Source organism: Temnothorax nylanderi, unplaced genomic scaffold (assembly GCF_030848795.1).
Source record: "Temnothorax nylanderi isolate EJ_2023f unplaced genomic scaffold, tnyl_v1.0 TNYL_tig0096_pilon, whole genome shotgun sequence".
Taxonomy (NCBI): domain Eukaryota; kingdom Metazoa; phylum Arthropoda; class Insecta; order Hymenoptera; family Formicidae; genus Temnothorax; species Temnothorax nylanderi.
The window spans coordinates 331945-352904 of record NW_027249158.1 but is presented as its reverse complement, the minus strand read 5'-3'; the positions used below and the strand labels follow the sequence as shown (position 1 = coordinate 352904).

The 20960-nt window shown below is 37.9% G+C and overlaps 1 protein-coding gene across 1 annotated transcript in view; it reads right to left on the bottom strand.

Moving 5' to 3' along the window:
* The window catches only part of LOC139775316 (terminal nucleotidyltransferase 5C), a 116841-nt gene extending 97244 nt beyond the window's left edge, over window positions 1-19597 (bottom strand). Inside the window, exon 1 of the mRNA XM_071711221.1 lies at window positions 18759-19597. Within this exon, the coding sequence (XP_071567322.1) occupies window positions 18759-18917 (159 nt within the window). The 5' untranslated portion in view covers window positions 18918-19597. The remainder of the gene's footprint in view (window positions 1-18758) is intronic.
* Window positions 19598-20960: the final 1363 nt, after the last annotated feature.

Sequence of the window (20960 nt, the reverse complement as noted above, 5' to 3'; positions counted from 1 at the left end):
TCCTTGAATACGTTTCACATGTGTTTGTTTTTCTACCTCGCAAATTGATACAAGTGTAAGATTAATTTGGTGTGATAAAGGTTTTAAAAAACATAAATTTTAGTTCTAATATCATATTTATCCCCTTATTTTTTATTTAAAGTCTCTAATTTTCTAGTTTTTAACTTTAAAGTTTGCATTTAGGAAAATAACTATAATTTTATGTAATAAGAGAGAAAGAGAAAGAGAAAGAGAAAGAGAAAGAGAAAGAGAAAGAGAGAGAGAGAGTTCTTCAGTGTATGCTGCTTCGTTAATTTAATTGCATCTATACAATGCATATGCTCTGTATATGAAAGTAAGAAATTTTGTACAGTTTGCAACGTATCATCACAGTAATTTGCTCTTTCACGTTTCGTTAAGGATATGTTTAAATAAAATGCGAGATAACTATTTCGTTAATTACTTAATTTGCTATTTAACTTCCTCGAGCATTGTTTGTGTAAAGTTAACCCGTAGCATAATTAAGCACTCTTGCGTTTGTTTTCGGTAATTGTGAGAAGAGCAAGTAATATTCAATTTTCTTTTTAGTAATAATGCAGTTCAAGAAAAAAAGATTCCCCGTCATTAAATTTACAATAGAAATTAGTATAGCGTTGAAATATATAAAAATTTATATAGCAGTATTAAATTCATAGGCGCAACGCAAATATATTTTTGCGACCTTTTCTTTAAAGAGATATTTACAGTCGTTAATGAATCTCGTATGAAAAAGTGTGATATTTAGGCGAGATATTTAGAATGAAGTTTCATATTGAGATACACATACTTCACATTTTGATTAAACATCAACTGATTGTGAGAGTATACTCGACTGATCGTGAAAAACGGTACGATTACCTCTCGTGAAACCTGACGCGATTGAAGTATTGTATGATTATTGTGGAATATTCCGTAATATTAGAATACGCGATGAGATGGCTATTAAAAATAGCATATAAGATCTAATGACTAATAAAATCTAATATTACATAAGAGTTACTCATCATACACATAAACATATCAATCATGAAATCTAATAACTATCTTATCTAGTAATATAAAGTCAAATTATTAATAAAAAATAAAAATGGATAAGTTATGAACAGATGCAAAAAAAATAAAACAATATCTAGAAGAATAACTCCTGTTATCCATAAGTAAAATAATTGTAAATAAACAATACTGTGAATAACGAATAAAATAAAAAAATAATAATTTGCTCACTCCATGATTCGCCGTCGCCTGATACCTCCCAGGCTTCGTCTTTCTCTCAAATTCGTTCGTGCAACACAACATTCGCGAAAACATGGCTAATTATGACCGTGCGTGCCAAACATTAGAATAGAATAATCACACGGCATTTTGCACGACACTCTCGACGTTAATCACACACGACACGCACTTTACTACTGTATACTGCAACGAAATTCAATTAAAACGCGATCGTGAAAACGCTCTTTAAAAAGATATGAAGTTCTATGATCTTTCGACTGCACTCGCAACTCGAATCTCGCAAATTAACACATGAAACGACATGTCAAATAATCAAGGGTTTTGATAAATCACGATATATATATATATTTATGCCGCGCGATTGACAAATATCAAAATACGAGCTTAATTACGAACGTACTTATTAATTAAATATACAGTGAGATATACATATTGGTAATAAATAATCGATATATTGTTCATCATTTTAATTAATTAGACACCACAGACGCTTCGCGCGCGCTATTTAGCTTTAACATTATGCTATTACTATTACACTATTAACTCCTTGATACACACAACTGTCAAAATATACGATGACAGCTGCAAATGAAGTAATCGGCATCGCGGAAAAGCGACAACAATAAACTTCGATAGATTCGAGTACCTATCGACTTTACATCTCTTTTTTAGGGGTGGATTCACGCTGTCCATCCAATTGTGACAAGCAAATTACGTTCAGATAAAAAAATCAAAGTGTTCCATTGTAAGACACATTCAAACTTGATAATTAAAAAATGATTATTGCCTGCGATAAAACGATATCGCAATAAAACAATATTTTATAATCTTCAATCCTTATCGCTTCGAATCCACGAAATAAACAAGTTGCGCGAAGTACTCTTGCTTCGACAAACAGTCAATGCACTTACAATCATTAATCGCGGGAGTTAATTAATTGCGCGGGCGGATAGTAATTAAATTGTTCGTAACAAATAATCGTGTTCGGTGTCTTCTCTCGATACGATCGCGTTTCGGTGAGCAGTGCAACGAAACGTGGAACGGTACGCGTCACTACTTACTTGCCGACTCGAATCTCATCATCAAACGAATAACAAACACGGCGTGCGGCGGCTTTGCAAATCAACAAACAAAGGCCGTGTGCCGACCAGCTTTACAGATATAAAATATTTAACGTATTTATGAGAGATTAAGGTACGAGATATTCTGTGCTGCTTCCGCTTTAAATTATAAATATATAATCGATACAACGCAGCATTTTGTTACTCGAATGACTCGATCTAGTAAAGCCCCTTGCACAATAGGCGATAGCAATAGCGATAGCGACAGCGACAAAGTTGCCGACAAAGCTATACCTTTGTCGGCAACTTTGTCGCTGTCGCTATCGCCTATTGTGCAAGGGGCTTAACTCGAATATTATATTCCACGTTATCGATCTCAAAAATGCCAGTTAAATTATATTTAGATTATAAAAGTTTAAAGCACGATACGAGATATATCCGAAGCTAAGCATCGTTAAGAAGATAATTGTTGCCTATAAGTATAGCGAAACAATAATTTATAATCTCCACTCTCCACCGTTCTTATCCTACTACTCCAGATAAATAAATCATGTAATTATTGCTTCGATACCTTTGCAAATTCTTATTAACGTGAACTAATAATTGTTTACTATACAATTGTGAGATCATAGATACGAAATAAATGCTGAATATATTAGATATATTCCTTACGTCTAGAAAAATGTTACAAGATTTAAGAATTATAAACTTACATACGCATATGATCTTTTGTCAAAAATCGAATCGCGAGAGATAAAACTCGGACTGTGTCTCCAGATGATCTTCATCCGAGTTTCTCGATTAAATCGCAATTGCAAATACAAATTAAAAAACTGATTCTCAAGATCCATTTATTAGAATGTATTACGTCTCTCAAAACTGCCTTTATTTAGTTTTCTAGCAGAATTATAACTATTAAATGCAGGCCTAAGAAATGTATTTTAATCTACAAATCAAAGGTAGACGTAACATATTTTAAGACCTTATCTGATCAGAATTCGTCGACATTCTCGTTGACATAGGCCACAATGAACAACTATTAAATATTGCCACGTCACATCTATGTGATAAATGACGTTTATCAACTCGGGCATCGTATAAAAAAATAATTAACCGCAGGCGCGCTTTGGCCTCATTTAAAAATCATGTTGATGTAATTAATATTACATGCTTTCACTCGATTATTATCAGAACCTCATTGTAAGACGCTGCCAGGATATTAAATGACAAGAAGTAAAGGATCATAGTATAGACCAAGCCTTATATAATTTATGCGGAACATAGTAAACATCGTAAAAACATGAAAAATCCATTTGCAGCGGAAAACTTTTTAATATTCTTTATCTAATGATTTACGACTTTACATAGTCGCTGTTAATGCGGCATTTATAAATCTTGAAAGCATTAATATTCCTTATATTGTTAAAATAAAATTATAACGACAAACACAACGGAAATTCGAAAAAACTATTGTTACGTAGGTATATAAGGCAAGAGAAATGTATAAGAAAATCATTTAAAAATTAGAAAGAAATAGAAAAATCTTGTTGTCTCATTTTTCATTGTAAGCCCACATAGAACGGACTCGTGGTTATTTCTTCATAAATTCTAGAATATCTCTGTGTACGTATCATCACGTAGCTCATAAGAATATCTTAAAAAAAGTGCTAGATTCCATATAAAGAAAATCAAAATGTATAGCACGCCATTAAGAGTTAATTTAAAAAAAAAAAGTTTCCTGCAGCAGATTTCTCGTTTCCAACTTTTTTTTTTTTAATTTACTCTTAAGGGCATGCTATAAATTTCAATTAGAAATAAGACGATAACTCGCTGGAAATTCCACGGCGTACGGTGGAATTTACCTTGTGCCCCAGTCAGCACGGTCCAGATTCTCCCACGGGATCAATGGGTCGTTGCTCCTATGCCTGCGACGACCAGTAGGAGTAGCGACCGAGGCTGCGTTTACAAGAAACAACGACGTTTAAACGTCAACGCGTTTATTGTTTCTTGCATAATACATGCGCGTAAATGTTAGCAGTTTGCCTGATTCACTGAAGCGGCATGCAAGCACGACATATGTGAAAACATTTTGTTTCAATTCAATAAGAATAAATATATTCTGGATTGCACGTTAAAAGAACGGAGAGAAAATATTTGTTCCTTTTTACAACCTTCAATTTATTTATCGTGCTCCAAAAGATCGGCCGGCTTGATCGATTCCTCGAGGAAATCGTTATATCCTTCTTTAAGACTTCTTTAAGATGTTTTTAATCATAATATTTTCAGAGCGAAGACGAGTATTTCTCGACAAGGGAAAGTACATTGTGCGGACGATCGTCTTTTTCATCGAGCGCGATAATAATTCCGTTATAAGTCCCGATTTCGTTACGTCTGTCCCTCTTTCTCTCACACTCTCCTTCGTCAGAGAAGACGATATTTATCGCGGCCTTCGCGGAGAGATATATCGCCGATCGAATCGAGCGATCCTACATGGCCTACGTACACCACAGCAGCATCGACGCCACGGAGATTGGAAAAACTTTCCCTGCATGGCTTAAGCACCGTCTTTGACAATACGGAAGAGGGCAATTTACGAGAAGATTCCATCGGGTGCACCGTGGCGTGTTGGCTAAGGAATGCGAGCCGAGGAAAAGGAAAAAGAAAAAAGAAGCGCCGTACGATCGCCCGGTAAAATGGATTTTATATCCCGCGGAGACTTTCTCTAAAACATAGACGGTCACGCGGATCTCCACTTCGCGCGCGGCGAGACTTCATCTACGAGCAATATCCGATAACTCGGAATTTACGCGTGGCTGTCATCATCGAAACTCATCTCGATATTCCCCCATTATCTCTGCGCGCTGCGCCTTCTCTCAATATTCTCTCCCCTCGCCGTATTGATTGCATCTTGATATCTTGCGTTGCGCCATCACCTTTTGTAATATACGTCCGAGGAATGTTTCTGTACATATATGTACGTTCAAAAACAATCAAAGCACATAGGCTTTCATTAAAATTGAAGGTAAATCAATCCAAAATACACACCAAAAAGAGCTGTTATTAATTTGTCGATAGGACGTATTAAAAATTCAGCGCGTAACTACTTTCACGTATACATAAACTGTCCCTCGCTGTAAGTACTTCCATTTATTCCATTATTATTACTCCCGTTATCATTTTAGTCGAAAATGGCACGTAATCAAATATTCTAAAGCGCTCGGCTAATAATAGAAACTATGCACCAGAAATTTCAAGGTAGTAAGTATCTCCAACGGCCGCGGACAGCTGTTCTAGCTTTAATTTTCATATCAACAATGCCATTGTTTCGCGACCATATCTCGGTGTGACCGCACGGACTTACGAATCGCCTGCGAATTGGGCACATCCTTCCTTCCGTACTTCCTGCATAATACGTTTATCGCTTGACCACGAAAGATTACAGTAGGTTAACATACATACACATACATACATATATACATACATATATATATATATATATATATATATATATATATATATATATATCACGGATATTTAATGTAACAGACCGAGGACCTCGTATCTTTCAGTAGACCCGCTTTTCGCCAAGCATTCTCGCTATCTGAGCCACGCACTTCCGTTCAATACAGCACGCGTTAATTACGGGCGCACACACGTTTCTTTGTCGCGTTGAAGCGGGAAAGGGATAATTGCATTTTAATGAAGGCTGAAAAGTGAGCGGCCCATCGGGTCGATGTCGTTTCCTTTAAATGGCTGTAATTAGAGAGCGGATCGTCATTCCGCGGTAATGTTACTCACGGTCGGATAAACAAATCGTTTTGGTTTGTCGATGCGCGTTAACGAGAACCCGCGACTTAATTATCTCGCCGAGCAAATCGGGACGAATAACGTATACGCGTGCGTTAACATGTGACGAGCTGCCGTGCCGTACGGCACGTATTAATAGACAACACTCGCATCGTGTGCATGCGCGTCGTGTACACCAATGTTAAATGTCTGTCGAATGCCGGAAAACCGCGCGTACCAACGTATCGTGTCTGAAATGACGCTCGCCTTGATTGATGAACGCAAATAAACGACGACAAAGCTGCATCCGCCGTATCAACGTCTGCGAATGCGTGAAATCGAACGTGAGACCGGGTCACATATTCGCACCTGCAGAATGCGACTAACATTTTTAAAACGCCTTTAGAATCATCAGAGAAGTTGTGGCATTAAACGCTTTCTGAGGTAATCTCTCTTGAGAATTATGTTGGAGAAAATTGCGATACTTGAAATAGAGAACGCTTGAAAGAAAAAAAGTTAATCGTGTTAATTGATATTTTCTAAAATACAACAGGTAACGTCTTGTTCCAATTACTAGCACTAATATTTTTTTTTAGTTACATAAGACTCATTTCAGAGTTGTAATATCTGCATTCGTAACTCGAAATAATAGATCTTTTTGCGATTGGAACAAATGAATAAGTAGAAAAATAAATTATTCCGTTTTTTAATAAATCTAGTATATTTACTTTTATAATATTTTATTGTTTTTTTATGTCTTTATAAATACTTAGTAAAAGCATTCTTAACCGGATAAATAGAACCGTTATCTAAGTAGGTAACGGGATTCTCGTGGAAACTCACGCGTTATCCAAATATGGGTAATGTAACAATCAAAGTGTTAAATTAGCATAAAATCAAAACAACTGTCTAGATACCAAATAAAAGAACTTCTATGATAAACCTCGAATAGAGAGAGAGAGAGAGAAGTTCCTACAAGTTTATATAAACTACGAATTGCAAGAATAAATTTTATTTTACCGTTATGAAATCGTAGATCAAAGAAAAAGAGAGATAATTCCAACAGATCTTATATATATGCGTTCAAATATATTGAAAAGCGAGAGAGAGTTAATACCATTAAAAAATTCACAAAGGACTCAGAAAAAGTATTGTTCCGCGACGTATATTACATCGTTATACTTGTTTTTTTTTTCAATATATGCTGGTATAATGGATAATAATAAAGCAGTCAACATTAATCATTAATGCTACTTATCGCATTAGCCAATGAGCTTTTTATAATCGCCCGCAAATTGGATAATATCGCGCGTATTATACACGTTTTTGTCGTGCGTCAGTCGTCAAGAAATTACCCTTTCTCGGTGCGCTTACTGATTTCTATATTACTCGCGCGAATTATAGCGCGTAAGAAGACTGGGATTTACGTAAAATCGCAGGCGCAGGCACATTTATGTCGCAACTATCGTCCACTTCTTAATGCTAGCGGGATTCACGCGCCGGCCAGTACCTGTATCGATGGAGCATTACATCCGACGCGGTATGCGTTTCTCCGTTTACGCAACGGTTGCCCTCCAGCGTTTTGCGCGAAGGATGAAGGATTTGCATGCGAACTATGTGGGCATTACGGTTTCATAAGGTCATCCGCCGACAGAGACTCCTCGCACTCTCAACGGAACTCGGTCGATCTCTTTCCTCTCGTGCAGCGAAGTCGCGGTGTACAACTCGCTCGTAGACCCTGTCCACGCTTTCGCAAAATCGATTCGCGATTATCGCGGTGGTTCACGAGCGAGGCTAATTAAAAATTTTAAAAATTAACGAGTGCGCATAAACCGCGACGCGACGCGAAGTTAAATATTTCGGTTACGTAAGGTTCAAGCGTTTTATAAATCTCGCCATAAATAATTGTTGTGATATAAAGTTTGCTATGGCTTTAACGCATACGTGGCACGTACATTTTTCTGTTAATTTATCGCTCTTCCCGGTACATTATGATCTCCCGTGCAAAGTAACGAATAGTGCCGACTCATTAACCCATCCGCCTGCCATTCCGAACGTTGTAAACGTAGCAATAAATTACCTCTTACCTACAAATTTTTAAAATAACATAATCATGCTATCATAGTTTAAAGCACCTGCTCGTATATGTCCTAATTAATAAAAATAATAGTTTCTCTAATAATTTCTTCCTCATAATAAAAGCTCTTCACTCGTAAATCGCGTGGAAAATTAATCAGTATTATACAAAAATGATTAAACATTATATAAATATAATCTCTCTCTCTCTCTCTCTCTCTCTCTCTCTCTCTCTCTCTCTCTCTCTCTCTCTCTCTCTCTCTCTCTCTCTCTCTCTCTCTCTCTCTCTCTCTCTCTCTCTCTCTCTCTCTCTCTCTCTCTCTCTCTCTCTCTCTCTCTCTCTCTCTCTCTCTCTCTCTCTCTCTCTCTCTCTCTCTCAACATTCGTTTCTATTTAAAAATTGATTTATACCACATATACGAGAACGATTATTTGATAACTGAACGATTATTTGATATCCACGGAATATTGTAAAATTAATTATATCACTTATATCTAATGATAGCTGCAATTATCACTAAGCGATTGTTAAATTCGGTCAATAAATTACGCGATGCATTTAATGCTGCTGTTGAATAAATGACGATTAAATTATAGCCTACGAACTTTCCAATTTGAAGCAAGACAAATACCTAACTGCTGTAGAGAGAAGTAGAGTCTATTCACCCTTTTCATTAAAATCGGATTACAAACCTCTTTTATCGAGCTTTCAAAATTATTTTTTATGCATATACACTGCAGTTACTCATACTCACAGAATTTCTTTCAAACATAACTATTAATTTTATAAAATTTAAAAATTTATAAAAGGAGCAAAGACATGATCGCTGTATCATCAAATCTTTTTTAAATTAACCTCGCAAAAACTAAACATCCGTTAATTGAAAAAACTATACGCGTTGTTTTTGAAAACATTAGCGGACTTTTTTCATAAATATTTACTTCAAGCATTTTTAATTAGCAGCTCGTCTCGATAAAACATTTTCGATAATTATTTATTTTTAAACCAAAGTACGACAGATCTGATCAAATCTTGATAAATAAGTCGTTAAAATTTATAGGAACGAATTTATGCACAGATTTTCGTATTAAACAAAATCATTCAAATCAATAAATTTATATAGAAGGTTAAGGCTTTCAATATACGATCGTTCGAATATACCAAATCAGTACCCTTCTTCACATCCTTTCACGTACGATTATCGACCTTTGACCCTTTGACTCCCGCCGACGAAAGCCGATTCTATTTAAGGATCCTCAGCGGTCGTGTGTCACCGTGACTAATCTCGTTGCCTTATGTACGAGAGAAAGACAATCGCTCCGTAACGGTCGTGACGTAAGACGCGCGCAATCTTCGGGTTTCTATGCGCAAAACTCCGATAAGATCGTCCGCTTTGTTACACACGAGGGAGAGTCATTCATTATCGCGTGCACGCAGTCGATTATGGTGTTCTGCACCGGAATGTCGCGAATGAGCTTTCACCAGGGAGAGTGCTGCTGGATGGACTTCCGATGACGCGTCGACGCCTTTCCAGAGAGGCAGACGCGCTTTTGAATCGATAATATCGGGGTGAGAGAGAGAGAGAGCACTTCCGGCGCGCGACGGGCCTCGTCGATTTTCAATCGGGCACGACCACAAGAGAATCGTGTCGGCCGGATTGGCGCCGGGATAAGTAATTTTAAAGTCGGAAGCGTGGGATTATCATCGGGGAAACCTGATTGTCGTTGTTACATCACGCGAGCCCCGCGTAATTTATTGCGTTTGTACACGCGCAGAGTTTTATTCCTCTACCCGTTATCATCGCTATAATGAAACATAAATTTTAGATACACGAGGAGGTGCTAGTGCCCGCCTTGGCTTATTCAGGCCATTTATGCATTTTTTCCATACTATAAAAATAAGTACTATATCTTGGAAACGAATCAAACTTCCTTCGGGCGGCTCGATTTGCCCGAGTTAGATCTTTAAGATTAGATAGAAGATAAAAAACTTAATATGCGCAGCTTATTTTTATTTTATAGTTAATATTAACTGTAGCTCGATATGATCGAAATATCACAATATGGTAATTGATCATGAAAATAAACTTAATGCACAGATATCTCCTGATAGTATCTAAAATATAGATAATATTTAGTAATTAATCTTAGAAATCAATTATGTAAGCTGAACAGTTTTACTATCTCTCGGCAAATCTTGCAAAGTTTTGTTTGTTACAACCATTACTTTCTCATTTATTGAAACATTTAATCTGGATGACATTTAATAAATCTACTTAGGTACAAATCACAAAATGATTCTAAATATAACTTATGCGCGAACTATCAAATAAAATTTCGAGCAGCAAAACATATCTGTCAAAATAGCGAATGTATCCAGCTTGTTACGAGAGTTGAGAGGGAAAGAGAGAAAGAGTCGGTACGTGTGATATTCACTTAAATATTCTTGAAAAATTATTTACATTGAGATAAGCAAGCAAATTATCGTGTTGAATCGAGTCACGATAAGAAGAAATCTGCATTACGTATTTAGTGCGTGAATCTTTCAATCAAACAAACAAGCTCGCTTAATTATCCTCCGAAAGATAATGCCGCTCGTGCGATGTGTACTCAATTGCCCGAAATACGATAAACAATGTTGCGTTATCAACGCTGCGTAATGGAAATATCGTAAAGCAAGTCCAATACCCGTGCCAAAACAACGCGTGGGTCTGTTAATCAAAAGATTAAGCTTATTCTATTTTCGTCGATCAAATTAAACTCATCCGATTTCCAAGCGCCGCAATATTATGTCTTTTCGCAGGGGATAGTGCATACTATTCGCTATGAAAGTTACGAAAGTGACAAATGCGAAAAAGAGTCACGATTTTAATGTCTGCAATAACGCGGGAACTTTAATAAAAACGAGACATAAATATACTTTTCACAACACCTCTACGGAAAGTTCGACTTTCCATGCCTGTAGAGAGGGGCGAAAGCGGTCAATTTCACGCCAAGGCGGCATAGCGGGCGGAAAATAACCACTTTCCTCCCTAGGGCGGAAAGTGACCACTTTCCACCCGCTAAACAGGGAGGAAAGTGGTCACTTTCCTCCCTAGGGAGGATTCGCCTTCGGCTCGGGCGGCAAACTTCACACTCGTCTGAAAAACGCTACTTTCGCCCCTTGGTGCACAATATACTATTTATCTTTTTGCATTAAATGTATTTTCTCTGTAATTTTATTTTATGTATATCGGATTACTGACTTCACCTTTGTTACTTGACTCCGAAAGTCGAGAAGATGTTATTAATGAGTTTCAAGCAATGAAAAATGAAAGATAAACCCGCAGAAGGGAGAAAAACTGAGTTTTCATAACAACTTTTCAAGTCTCATCATATTTTAGATATTATTATCTCGGTACCGATCTATTTCTAAACGAGCATTAAAATTCTTTTTTTTTACTCTTATAAAAAATTTCAACAGAAATAACATGTATCACGTTAAAATAAAAAATCGAAAGTTGTTACATTAAAATGCAATTAAAAATATCTAATTATTCATAAATTAAATAATACAGACAATTAATTGTGAAATAAATACTAAATGCCCATAAAGTTTTTATTCCTTTATAAAAGAATGTGTTTATAAAATCTTTATGTTCGTCGCAATCTTGATATCGCACCTTTATTTCATCAACAAGGTAAGTATATGGCAAACATAAATATTTCAATGTTCGTAGAAACATACGAAACACGTGTGAAGGATAAGAAAACTCATAAAACGTGCTAAATAATCTCCAAAACACATGCTATATGAATTCTTAACAACAATCACTTATTTGACAAGCCGCTAAGAATTGGATCGCGTTGCGCGGGCACGCCGGCTAATTTTCGACAAGAAGTCACTGCACTCGAGAATGGAGGCACGTAGACGAACGCACATTGACGGGCTCCTTTCGCGGTCTATCGACCGCTCCGCGTCTACGTCATCGTCGTGGTTGCAATCTAAATCTGCGAATCCACGAGTCACCTTTTACGCGAACCGCACACGTTGTATATTCAGAGCCGGTCGAGCCGTGTGTCTGGCGGGATTAATTACTGTAGCAGGAGGTCTAAAAGCACATCTCATCTTCACCGCGAGCATTTTCGATTTATGACATACATAAGTATGTATACGTCCGATCCTTAACGCATTAACCTTTCGGGCGAGAGCGAAAGAGACGAAAGAAAGAGAGAGAGAGAGAGAGAGAGATACCGTTAGCCGACTCTCGTTTCACTTTCGCGACACTATAACGTTACACGAGCGCGCGACCTTCTTCTGGTATTTTCGGGTAAATAAGAGATGCCGCACTCGGGTTGGCAACGTCAGAAGATCGTGCGTGTGTCTGTACAATATTCTCCCGCGGAATATTATACATACACATACACACGAACACATACACACGCAAGAATAACATCGACAAAAAATACAAACGCCGACTTCAGTCGACGTTACGAAAATCTCCGTTGTAACTTTAGCCTCGGCCGAGGCCTCGAAATAGGCCATGTATCGGCCCGCAACGTATCTCCGAAATAAACTTTCCATCAATAATTGCGATTGCGCAATTTAATACTTTGAAAGTAAATTTTAAAAAAAATCTTTCACGTTTGCTATCATTAATATTAAAATTCATGCGACTAATCGAATTTTATAGTATGTACAAATAATTATACTTATATATCGATGCAAATTCTAAAATCAGTTTCGATCTCCACTAATTGTAAGATCCTTTGATGGAGTGCTCTTCTTCATTTGCGATTAAAAATTCGAAAATTCGAAACAACTCTATCTTAAGTGTTATTTCTACGAAAAAAAGAAAAGCGAAATGCGGTTGAAAATTCGCTTTCGGTATATAGGAAATATGGAATACGACGTGAATCGTAGATGTCGACGTTCTTTATTTGACACGCTCAGATTATGCTTATTATATTTAGATTATGCAAATCATTGGACGAGATCCCACGCATGCTAAAATTACCCGTACTTTTTCCTTCGATATTTTCGTTACTTATCGTTGATTAATGGTACAAACATCTTCGGAATCTATGTCACTGGTCGAACGATCGTTAGTTTGCGTTAATGTAATTTTACACAAATCTGTATAGATAAACTTTGCCTTTCGTATTTAAAAAAATTATGTTCGGCCGCTGTTATCATTCGTACATATAGCGAGTTAGGTGACGATTGCAATCCGACAAGAAAATACACCAAATCAAGAAAGTTCGAAAGCTCGATCTTCAATACGTCGGCAATAATCTTATTTGTCGCGATACGAAAACAGTCATCGTCCACTCCTCCTCTCCGGTATCATCTCCCCAATCTCATTTATCGCGTGTAATGCTCCACATCTGCACGAATCACGAGATTTTCAGTATTGCATAATACGCGGTAAACATGTTTGGCACATTTAAGCCACGATTAAGGATGCATTAAAGCATCGACATTTTAATCATTTACGCACTTGCCGAATATTGCGAAGCAACCGACAGCCTGCAGCGTCGCAGATGACATAATCTCGGAGAGAAGCGTTTACAAAAAAAAAGTAAATTAACAGAAGCGCAACGCGAGTAATTTTGATGTAAAAATGCACATTCCAAAATTTATTATAGAGATTCTTATGCAGTAATGTAGCATTGTTCAGCTCGCCGGTATTTCTTCCCTGTAACTCTGCCTTTCTCAGGTCACGAAAATATTTATTATCTCGAGAGCAATAGTATCGATAACACTTTTCAATCAAAATACTATGTAAGCAACTCTACGTTTATCACACTGTGGCCTGACCAATCGATAACCGTGCCATTGCTCTGGGAGCAATCTCGTTGTTCGGAGGTGCAGAGAAGATGACGTCATTGCAGACGCAAATGATCGTTCGAAGAACGAAGGAGGAGTGATGCGTGGGAGTGCGATACAAGAGTATTAAAAAGCTCACGCTAGGCGACGACGACCACAATTAAAGTGAAATGAAACAGTTGAAAAGTATTTAGGTATGTGAAGAAAAAGCAACTCGTATAGATACGAGAGAAATCACTTTCTTCGGTTACGAAGTTTCGTTCGGTGTTTACGTCCAAACTTTGATTGAAAACGAGTTTTCAGCAATCGGCTAATCTCATCTCTTCGTAATCACGTGCCAATAGATATTATCCAATTTTTATCCAATATTCTTTTTTTCTCTGTTACATCTTGTATTAAACTTTTTTCTTTTATATATTGATATCAATTTTTAAGACAATCAAATTTAATTTTAAGCAAGTTTTAACTAATTTTAGCCAAAAATTGCTAAAAAAATATTTCTGAAAATAGATTTTAGTGAAAATAGATTGTCATACGATATTACACTGTGTGACATTCTTAGATACAGATAAAATTATTATTATTAAAAATTAACTATTTCAGAGATCTCGTTCGCCAACAAACTTTTCACGATCTCTGATCTAACGAGCATGTAATGATAAATTATTTTCTATCCAACGTTCATTAGCGTGATAATTATTAAACTACTTTGTATGCTTAAATTATTAAAAATGAATGAATCGTCAGTTTAAAATCGTCAATGCATATTTCAAAAATGTTAATGATATCATTGATTACTTTGTATTTATTCTCACTACGTAAGTAAATAATTATCTTATCACGCGTGACCCTTTTCTCAACCGTGGGAAATATTTCTGCCATATGCGTGCATCGACGGCATATATGATAAAATTTCCGGAATGTATAGAAGTCGTGATATCAATGTCATTCGTATTTTGATCGTTTGTAATACATGTTGAATAGCATTTTTATTAGGGACTTATCTTTATGCTACACTATGGAAAGTAACGGAAGTTAGAATGCGTAAGAAGGCAGGATTGCGTAACTTTGTACTCATGTTAGAAAATTTTTTGAAAGATACGGTTCTCTCTATGCATCGATATTTCCATTTTATGCCTACGTAAAGAAAGAAAGGCACATGAGCAGTATTTCGTTACGTAAATTTAGTCAGAAAAACCGTATGCTCTGTATACACACATACATCCGAATGGAGAAACAATTCAAATTTCGCTGAAGTATTAAATTTCGTTTGAGGTGCGTATTACTTGACGCTATAATAAATACAGTACATATACAAATATCATCAAAGTAAGTATCCGTCCTGTCATAAATTTCAATAACGGTCGGGAAAATTTTGTCGCAGACAGATATCCCACGTATCACATATTTATCACAATGTCATTTAATATGTGCTTCAAGCAAAATTTCAAACTTAAGTAAAATTTAAATTATTTCCCTATTCGAATGTGTATATATAAAAAGATACTTTGCATTAAATTATATGTTGTTATTAGATATTTATTTTTATTATATATTTTTTTATGTATTTTCTTTTACACAAATATAGATATATAATAAAAATAAATATATAATAAAAACATATAATTTAATGCAAAGTGTCTTGCGACGAAGCAGACAATGCCGCGCGGCGAGCCACGTGATCAATATCACCTTTCATTGAAACTGCGACCGGTAAATTAATACATACCGCGGCATTGATTGGCCAACGCCACCGTCGATCGTGGCCGGCCGCGAACACCCGTTATGCAAATTTAATAATTGTCGTTCCTTATAAATTCTGCCCTTTCCATTCGTTTCCCTTCTCGCCGTGGCGATCAAATCGGAGCGCAGTTGCGTTCGGTACACGCGGCACACGCACTTAAGCGGAAAAACGGCATTTAAATGGGAATGCTCTTTATCCACGCCCACGATCAATCAAATAGCGCGAAAACACCTATCGACGGATCATTCCGCGATATTTCGTAAAACGGTATTACACTGAAGTAACCGAATTCTCGACAGAATGTTCCAAGTGCTGGAATAGAGTCTCCGTCGTCGAATGTTTCGTGAAAGTTCCGGTAATAGATTACAAGACTGTTTCACTCTAAAGACAAATAAGTTGCGGAATTGTATTAAATGATTAACTCAAAATATCGCCATCGATATTTTCAGGGTGTGGAAAATTCTACAGATATCTTCTTGTTCTTTTTGAGCTCGCCAATGAAAGAATAAAGTATTTCACGCACTTTCTTTCTCATTGAAACTTCTAGGGCAATTTAAAAGTTTGGAAACACAGACAATTCAATTGAATCTGTACTCGCGCGAGTAATTAACTCGACCAAAGATCAGCGATCTCCGATTGCTCGAATACGCGCGATTCTTAAAGAGATTCCTCCAATTTCACTTATCTAATCGCCATTATCTTTTTCACGCACGAATTCTCTTGCACATGCAATAAAGATTCCGATTTGATAACGCGCAAGGAAGCGCGTTTCCTCAAAGCCCGCAATCTCGGAAATAACGAAAGACGAACTGTTTAGATTTAGGCCCAGTTTCACAAGTGTCGGTTAACTTTTAATCTTAGATTAACTCACTCTTCGTCTCTTTCTAAGGGGGACGGTAGAAGGAGACGAAGAGTGAGTTAATCTAAGATTAAAAGTTAACCGACACTTGTGAAACTGGGCCTTAGAGAGATTGACGTATCGCATGTGTGACTCCGGATAATAAATAACGCAAGCGAACAACAACGCGGATGTGTATACGGAAAATATCATCCTTGTAAGTTGTAACCTGCAAATTCTTTGGCTTTGAAGAGGATCTCCTCGATAACTCGATAACGGCGAAGGAGAACTATTTTACTTGAGTTAATTTTTAGACACGCTAATTTTCAATATTAAATATCTTGGTAGATTTAATTTAAAATTCCATTAAGATAACTAAGATAAGATGATCACTTAAAATCAACTGATAAATAATTGTTATATATAATTCCAAAAATTCTACAATTTTATTCAACTCTTTAAAAAAAAAATGATTCAATATTAAAATTGTTAAAGAATCTAGAAATAAAAAATCTTGAGACTGTCTTTAGAAAGTAAAAATACAATCGAAAAAAATTTTATGAAGCTACAGCTGTTCTAAATTACTTGTTGCTAAATATGTATCTATGTATTATTTCATTATATTATTTCAGTTCATAATTATGTATCACGATTTTTGAGAAAGAAGTCTTGTGTGTGTTCAATTTATCATAATTTATACTTAAAGAGGTATTAAATAAGATAAGTAATTAAATTGAAATGTTACTTGTTTTTAAATCTGTTTTTATATACTTCATTAGGTATACGATATTTAAGAAGGGGGCTAGATATTTCGTCAAAAAGACAAGTTTTTTAGAATTAAAAATCTCGATTTAGGAAACAAGTTTTCAATGCAAATCGTAAATCGAAAATATTCATATTTTTAATTTACAATTTGCATCGAAAACTTGTTTCCTATATCGAGATTTTTAATTCGCTTTCTTTTTATATTCGGTCTTCTTTTTATTCAAATTGGAGCCACAATATATTTCATATCTGTTAATCTGAGAAATAGCCACTCTGAGAAATAGACGACAAAATAAGTTATTCTTTTTTAATAGCTATGTAAATTATACAAAATAAAATATTAAAGATAACTCAATAAAAGTAGCTCTTTCTTCGATCACGTTAATTCACTGGCATAAAATTAATGGCAATCCGAATCTAAATATATAAAACGAGGAAGAATCACGCTACTACAAATCGTGTAGAATCTATCGAATGCCAAGCACGTTATTTGTCAGTCTACTATCTCGTTGACCCTCACAATCAGTTACTCGCGTCGGTTGTAAAACACACTCCAGTCTCAGAAATCAACTAAATTCACAAAGTAAAATTTTATCGATCGAATGCAGCATAATTTGTTTCACAAATAAAGAACTTCCGCACTTGTTTTTATCTAACAAATATACAGAATATTATTAACCTTCCTGAGAGCGTTTTTCCCGATTCTATTATTAACCTTTATTTAATTGTAAATCATTAAAGAGAACGATGAAAATTGAGATGTAACGTTGGGGTATTAAATACACCTCTCGCGCGAGTAATTACCGAGAAAAAACCACGCGATTGACGTTGGGTTACGAAGAATTACAGATCGCAGATTATAAAAGCGGGGAAAAAAGATATAAATCGGACAAGTTAGACACGCGTCAATGTTGTGTTACAAGCGCCAGACAGATTCGGAGCGACCGCACGTCTCCGGCAGCGTAACAATATATTTATACTGAAGTCAATGTAGGACGCGAGCAAACACGCGAAGGACAGAGGCGAGGTAAACAGTGGTAAGTACGTGCGCGCGAGGGAAGCAAAAAAAAAAACCCGCGCGCGCGTTGACGTTTCGCGGCTTTCAGATTTGCGCTTCGGCGTACCGGAACGCGAGGAGAATCGTCCCGAGTTGCCGGGGAATCGATCGCGGGGATCGATCGTATGCGCCGGCGAACGCGCGGGGTGTCGACCTCCCCGCCGCAGTCTCCGGCCCGCGAGAGGGTTGAACGACTTGGTTCGCTGAGTCTCGCAGCCCCTCTCGCCCACCCTCGTCCCCGGCCGTCGGCTTGGCGCGCCGCAAATGGGCCGAGAGGCGAGGTGGTTCGCTTGCTTCGCCTCGCACATATACGCGCCGACGTGTATATATATATATATATGTACGACTTGGGGCATTACGTAAGAGCTTACCTGCATCAGCGGTACTTGGACGAAATCGGCGGGTCTGGCTGACAGCTTCCCGGAGGTTACCGTTTCGTATCTCGCAGGGACAATGACGGCGGGGACCTCGGTCCGCGCGGCTTTCGGCTTGGTCGAACGCGGCGCGTCGCTGCGGGCTCCGGCCTCCATAGTCGCTTCCAGGACGATTCTCGTCTCCGTCGGGATGACTTCCTCTCTCCCCGATGACAACGACGACGGCGACGAGACACGAGAAATTCCAGCGGACGGAAACGGGACACCTTCGGGTTGCGCGCCGATCGGGATAGGACGCGGATCGATTTGCCGGCGCGACGCGACGCGACGCGAATCGGGAGATCCGTAGAAGGCGACGGTGTGTCGAGATTCGAGATCGCACAGATCACGCCGCGCGAGGCGCGAGGGGGCGAGCGGACTTCCGACTCCGAATTCGGTTACGCGCGCGCGCGCCCGATTTTCAGCGGCGCGAATATCACGTGATTTCGATCCGCGAGCGCGTAAACTGACGCGAGAGAGAGAGAGAGAGAGAGAGAGACGACTTCGTCGATTCTTCTAAATTCTTCTGATAAGGCGGCAAAAAGTCGGGTGGTAAATCGTCGCACAGGGGAGTCGCGCGCGAGGCACCACAGGCAAGTCGAGGCACAAACACGCGCGAGCGCGGACACCTTCACGCTTGTACTCCGGCCGCGACGGCGGCGGCGGCGAACGGCGCGAAGTCGGGCACAGGTACTTACGGCGGTATTAATGTGAACGGTATTATTACGCGATTATTATTACAAGGTCGAGAGAGATGCGGAAGATACGGAAGAGCGACGAGACAATTGCGAGGCGAACGACGGGGTTCGGCACTGCGAGAATCTCTCGTCGCCTCGGCCGGTCCCGGCTCGCCGCCGTCGCCCCACCCGAACGCAGCCGAATGCCGAGCAACAGCCTCCCCCCCGCCTCCGTCCCTCCCGCCTACCGTCTTCTCGCTCTCCCCGCGCCACCCTCGCGACTTAACCGTCTGCCCGAAATCACCCGAGAGAGAGAAAGAGAGCTTCCATCGCCGTCGCGTCGTCGTGTGTCGTCGCGGTGTTGATCGTCGACGTTCGCGTCGTTCCCGACGTCGGCGTCGTAGCCCGTTGTCTGAAAGCCGAGCGAGGTTCGACGACGACGAGGAGCGACGGGGAAGATGATTAGCTCCGCTCGCCAACCGCAATTAGCCAACGCTGGCGCGAACGCGGAACGCTTCTCGCGGCTCGCCGACCCTCTCTTAATGCGGATTACGTTCGCACGCATTGGTACTTATTTTTGGGGTTGGTTTAGGACTATATTGCGAATATTATCTTAATCGCGATATCCATATTGTTTCAAAATCACGGTGAAAACGAGTTTCAACTCGATTTTATAATCCAAGTCTTTAATTTGAAGTTATAATTGTTATAAAGTTATAATTGTACATCAAATTATCCCTTCGACAGGCTTTTAAATACTTGGGTTATAAAATCAAGTTGACACTCATTTTTACTGTGATTTTGGAACTACATGGATTAAGATATATGTATATGTATAAATCCGAAATTATTATATGTAATATGTATATAATTATATTTAATTATTATATAATTTATATATATATATATAATTTATACATATATATAAGAACGTGCCATTTAAATAAAAAAAAAAGTCTACAATGTAATCTTGTAAACTCAGTTTTGTAAAATATCCGGATTGCACATACGCATGTTTCATTATTCAGTTATTAAAAATATTTACCGTAATTTGAAAAAAATTGTAAGTGAAAGATACAACAATAATACGCACATCAAGTATGAGAATTTTCAGAAATTAGATTTACGTAGAAAGCAAGTTTTGAAATTCACGAGAATTACAATAAGTAGCATGGTGATATCATAAATAGTTGAACATTTTGCAACACATCCTATGTTTTGCCAGAATTAATGAAAGAACGAGCATAATGAGAATTTTACTTTATTTCCTCATCTCTATGTTTCAGATAAACGCAGATAATCTTATCCTGTTTCTGCAACAAGATCCGTGTTTCTACAGCCGTCGTATTGCCTTGGCAGGATGTACTCTCGAAAGGTAACGCGTCAAAAAAATTAATAATATTTAAGAGCTTCAGTAGGCATCGCCGTTAATTGTTCGGTGAGACCTAATACATCGTGTGTGAGAACTCTAAAATAACAGCTG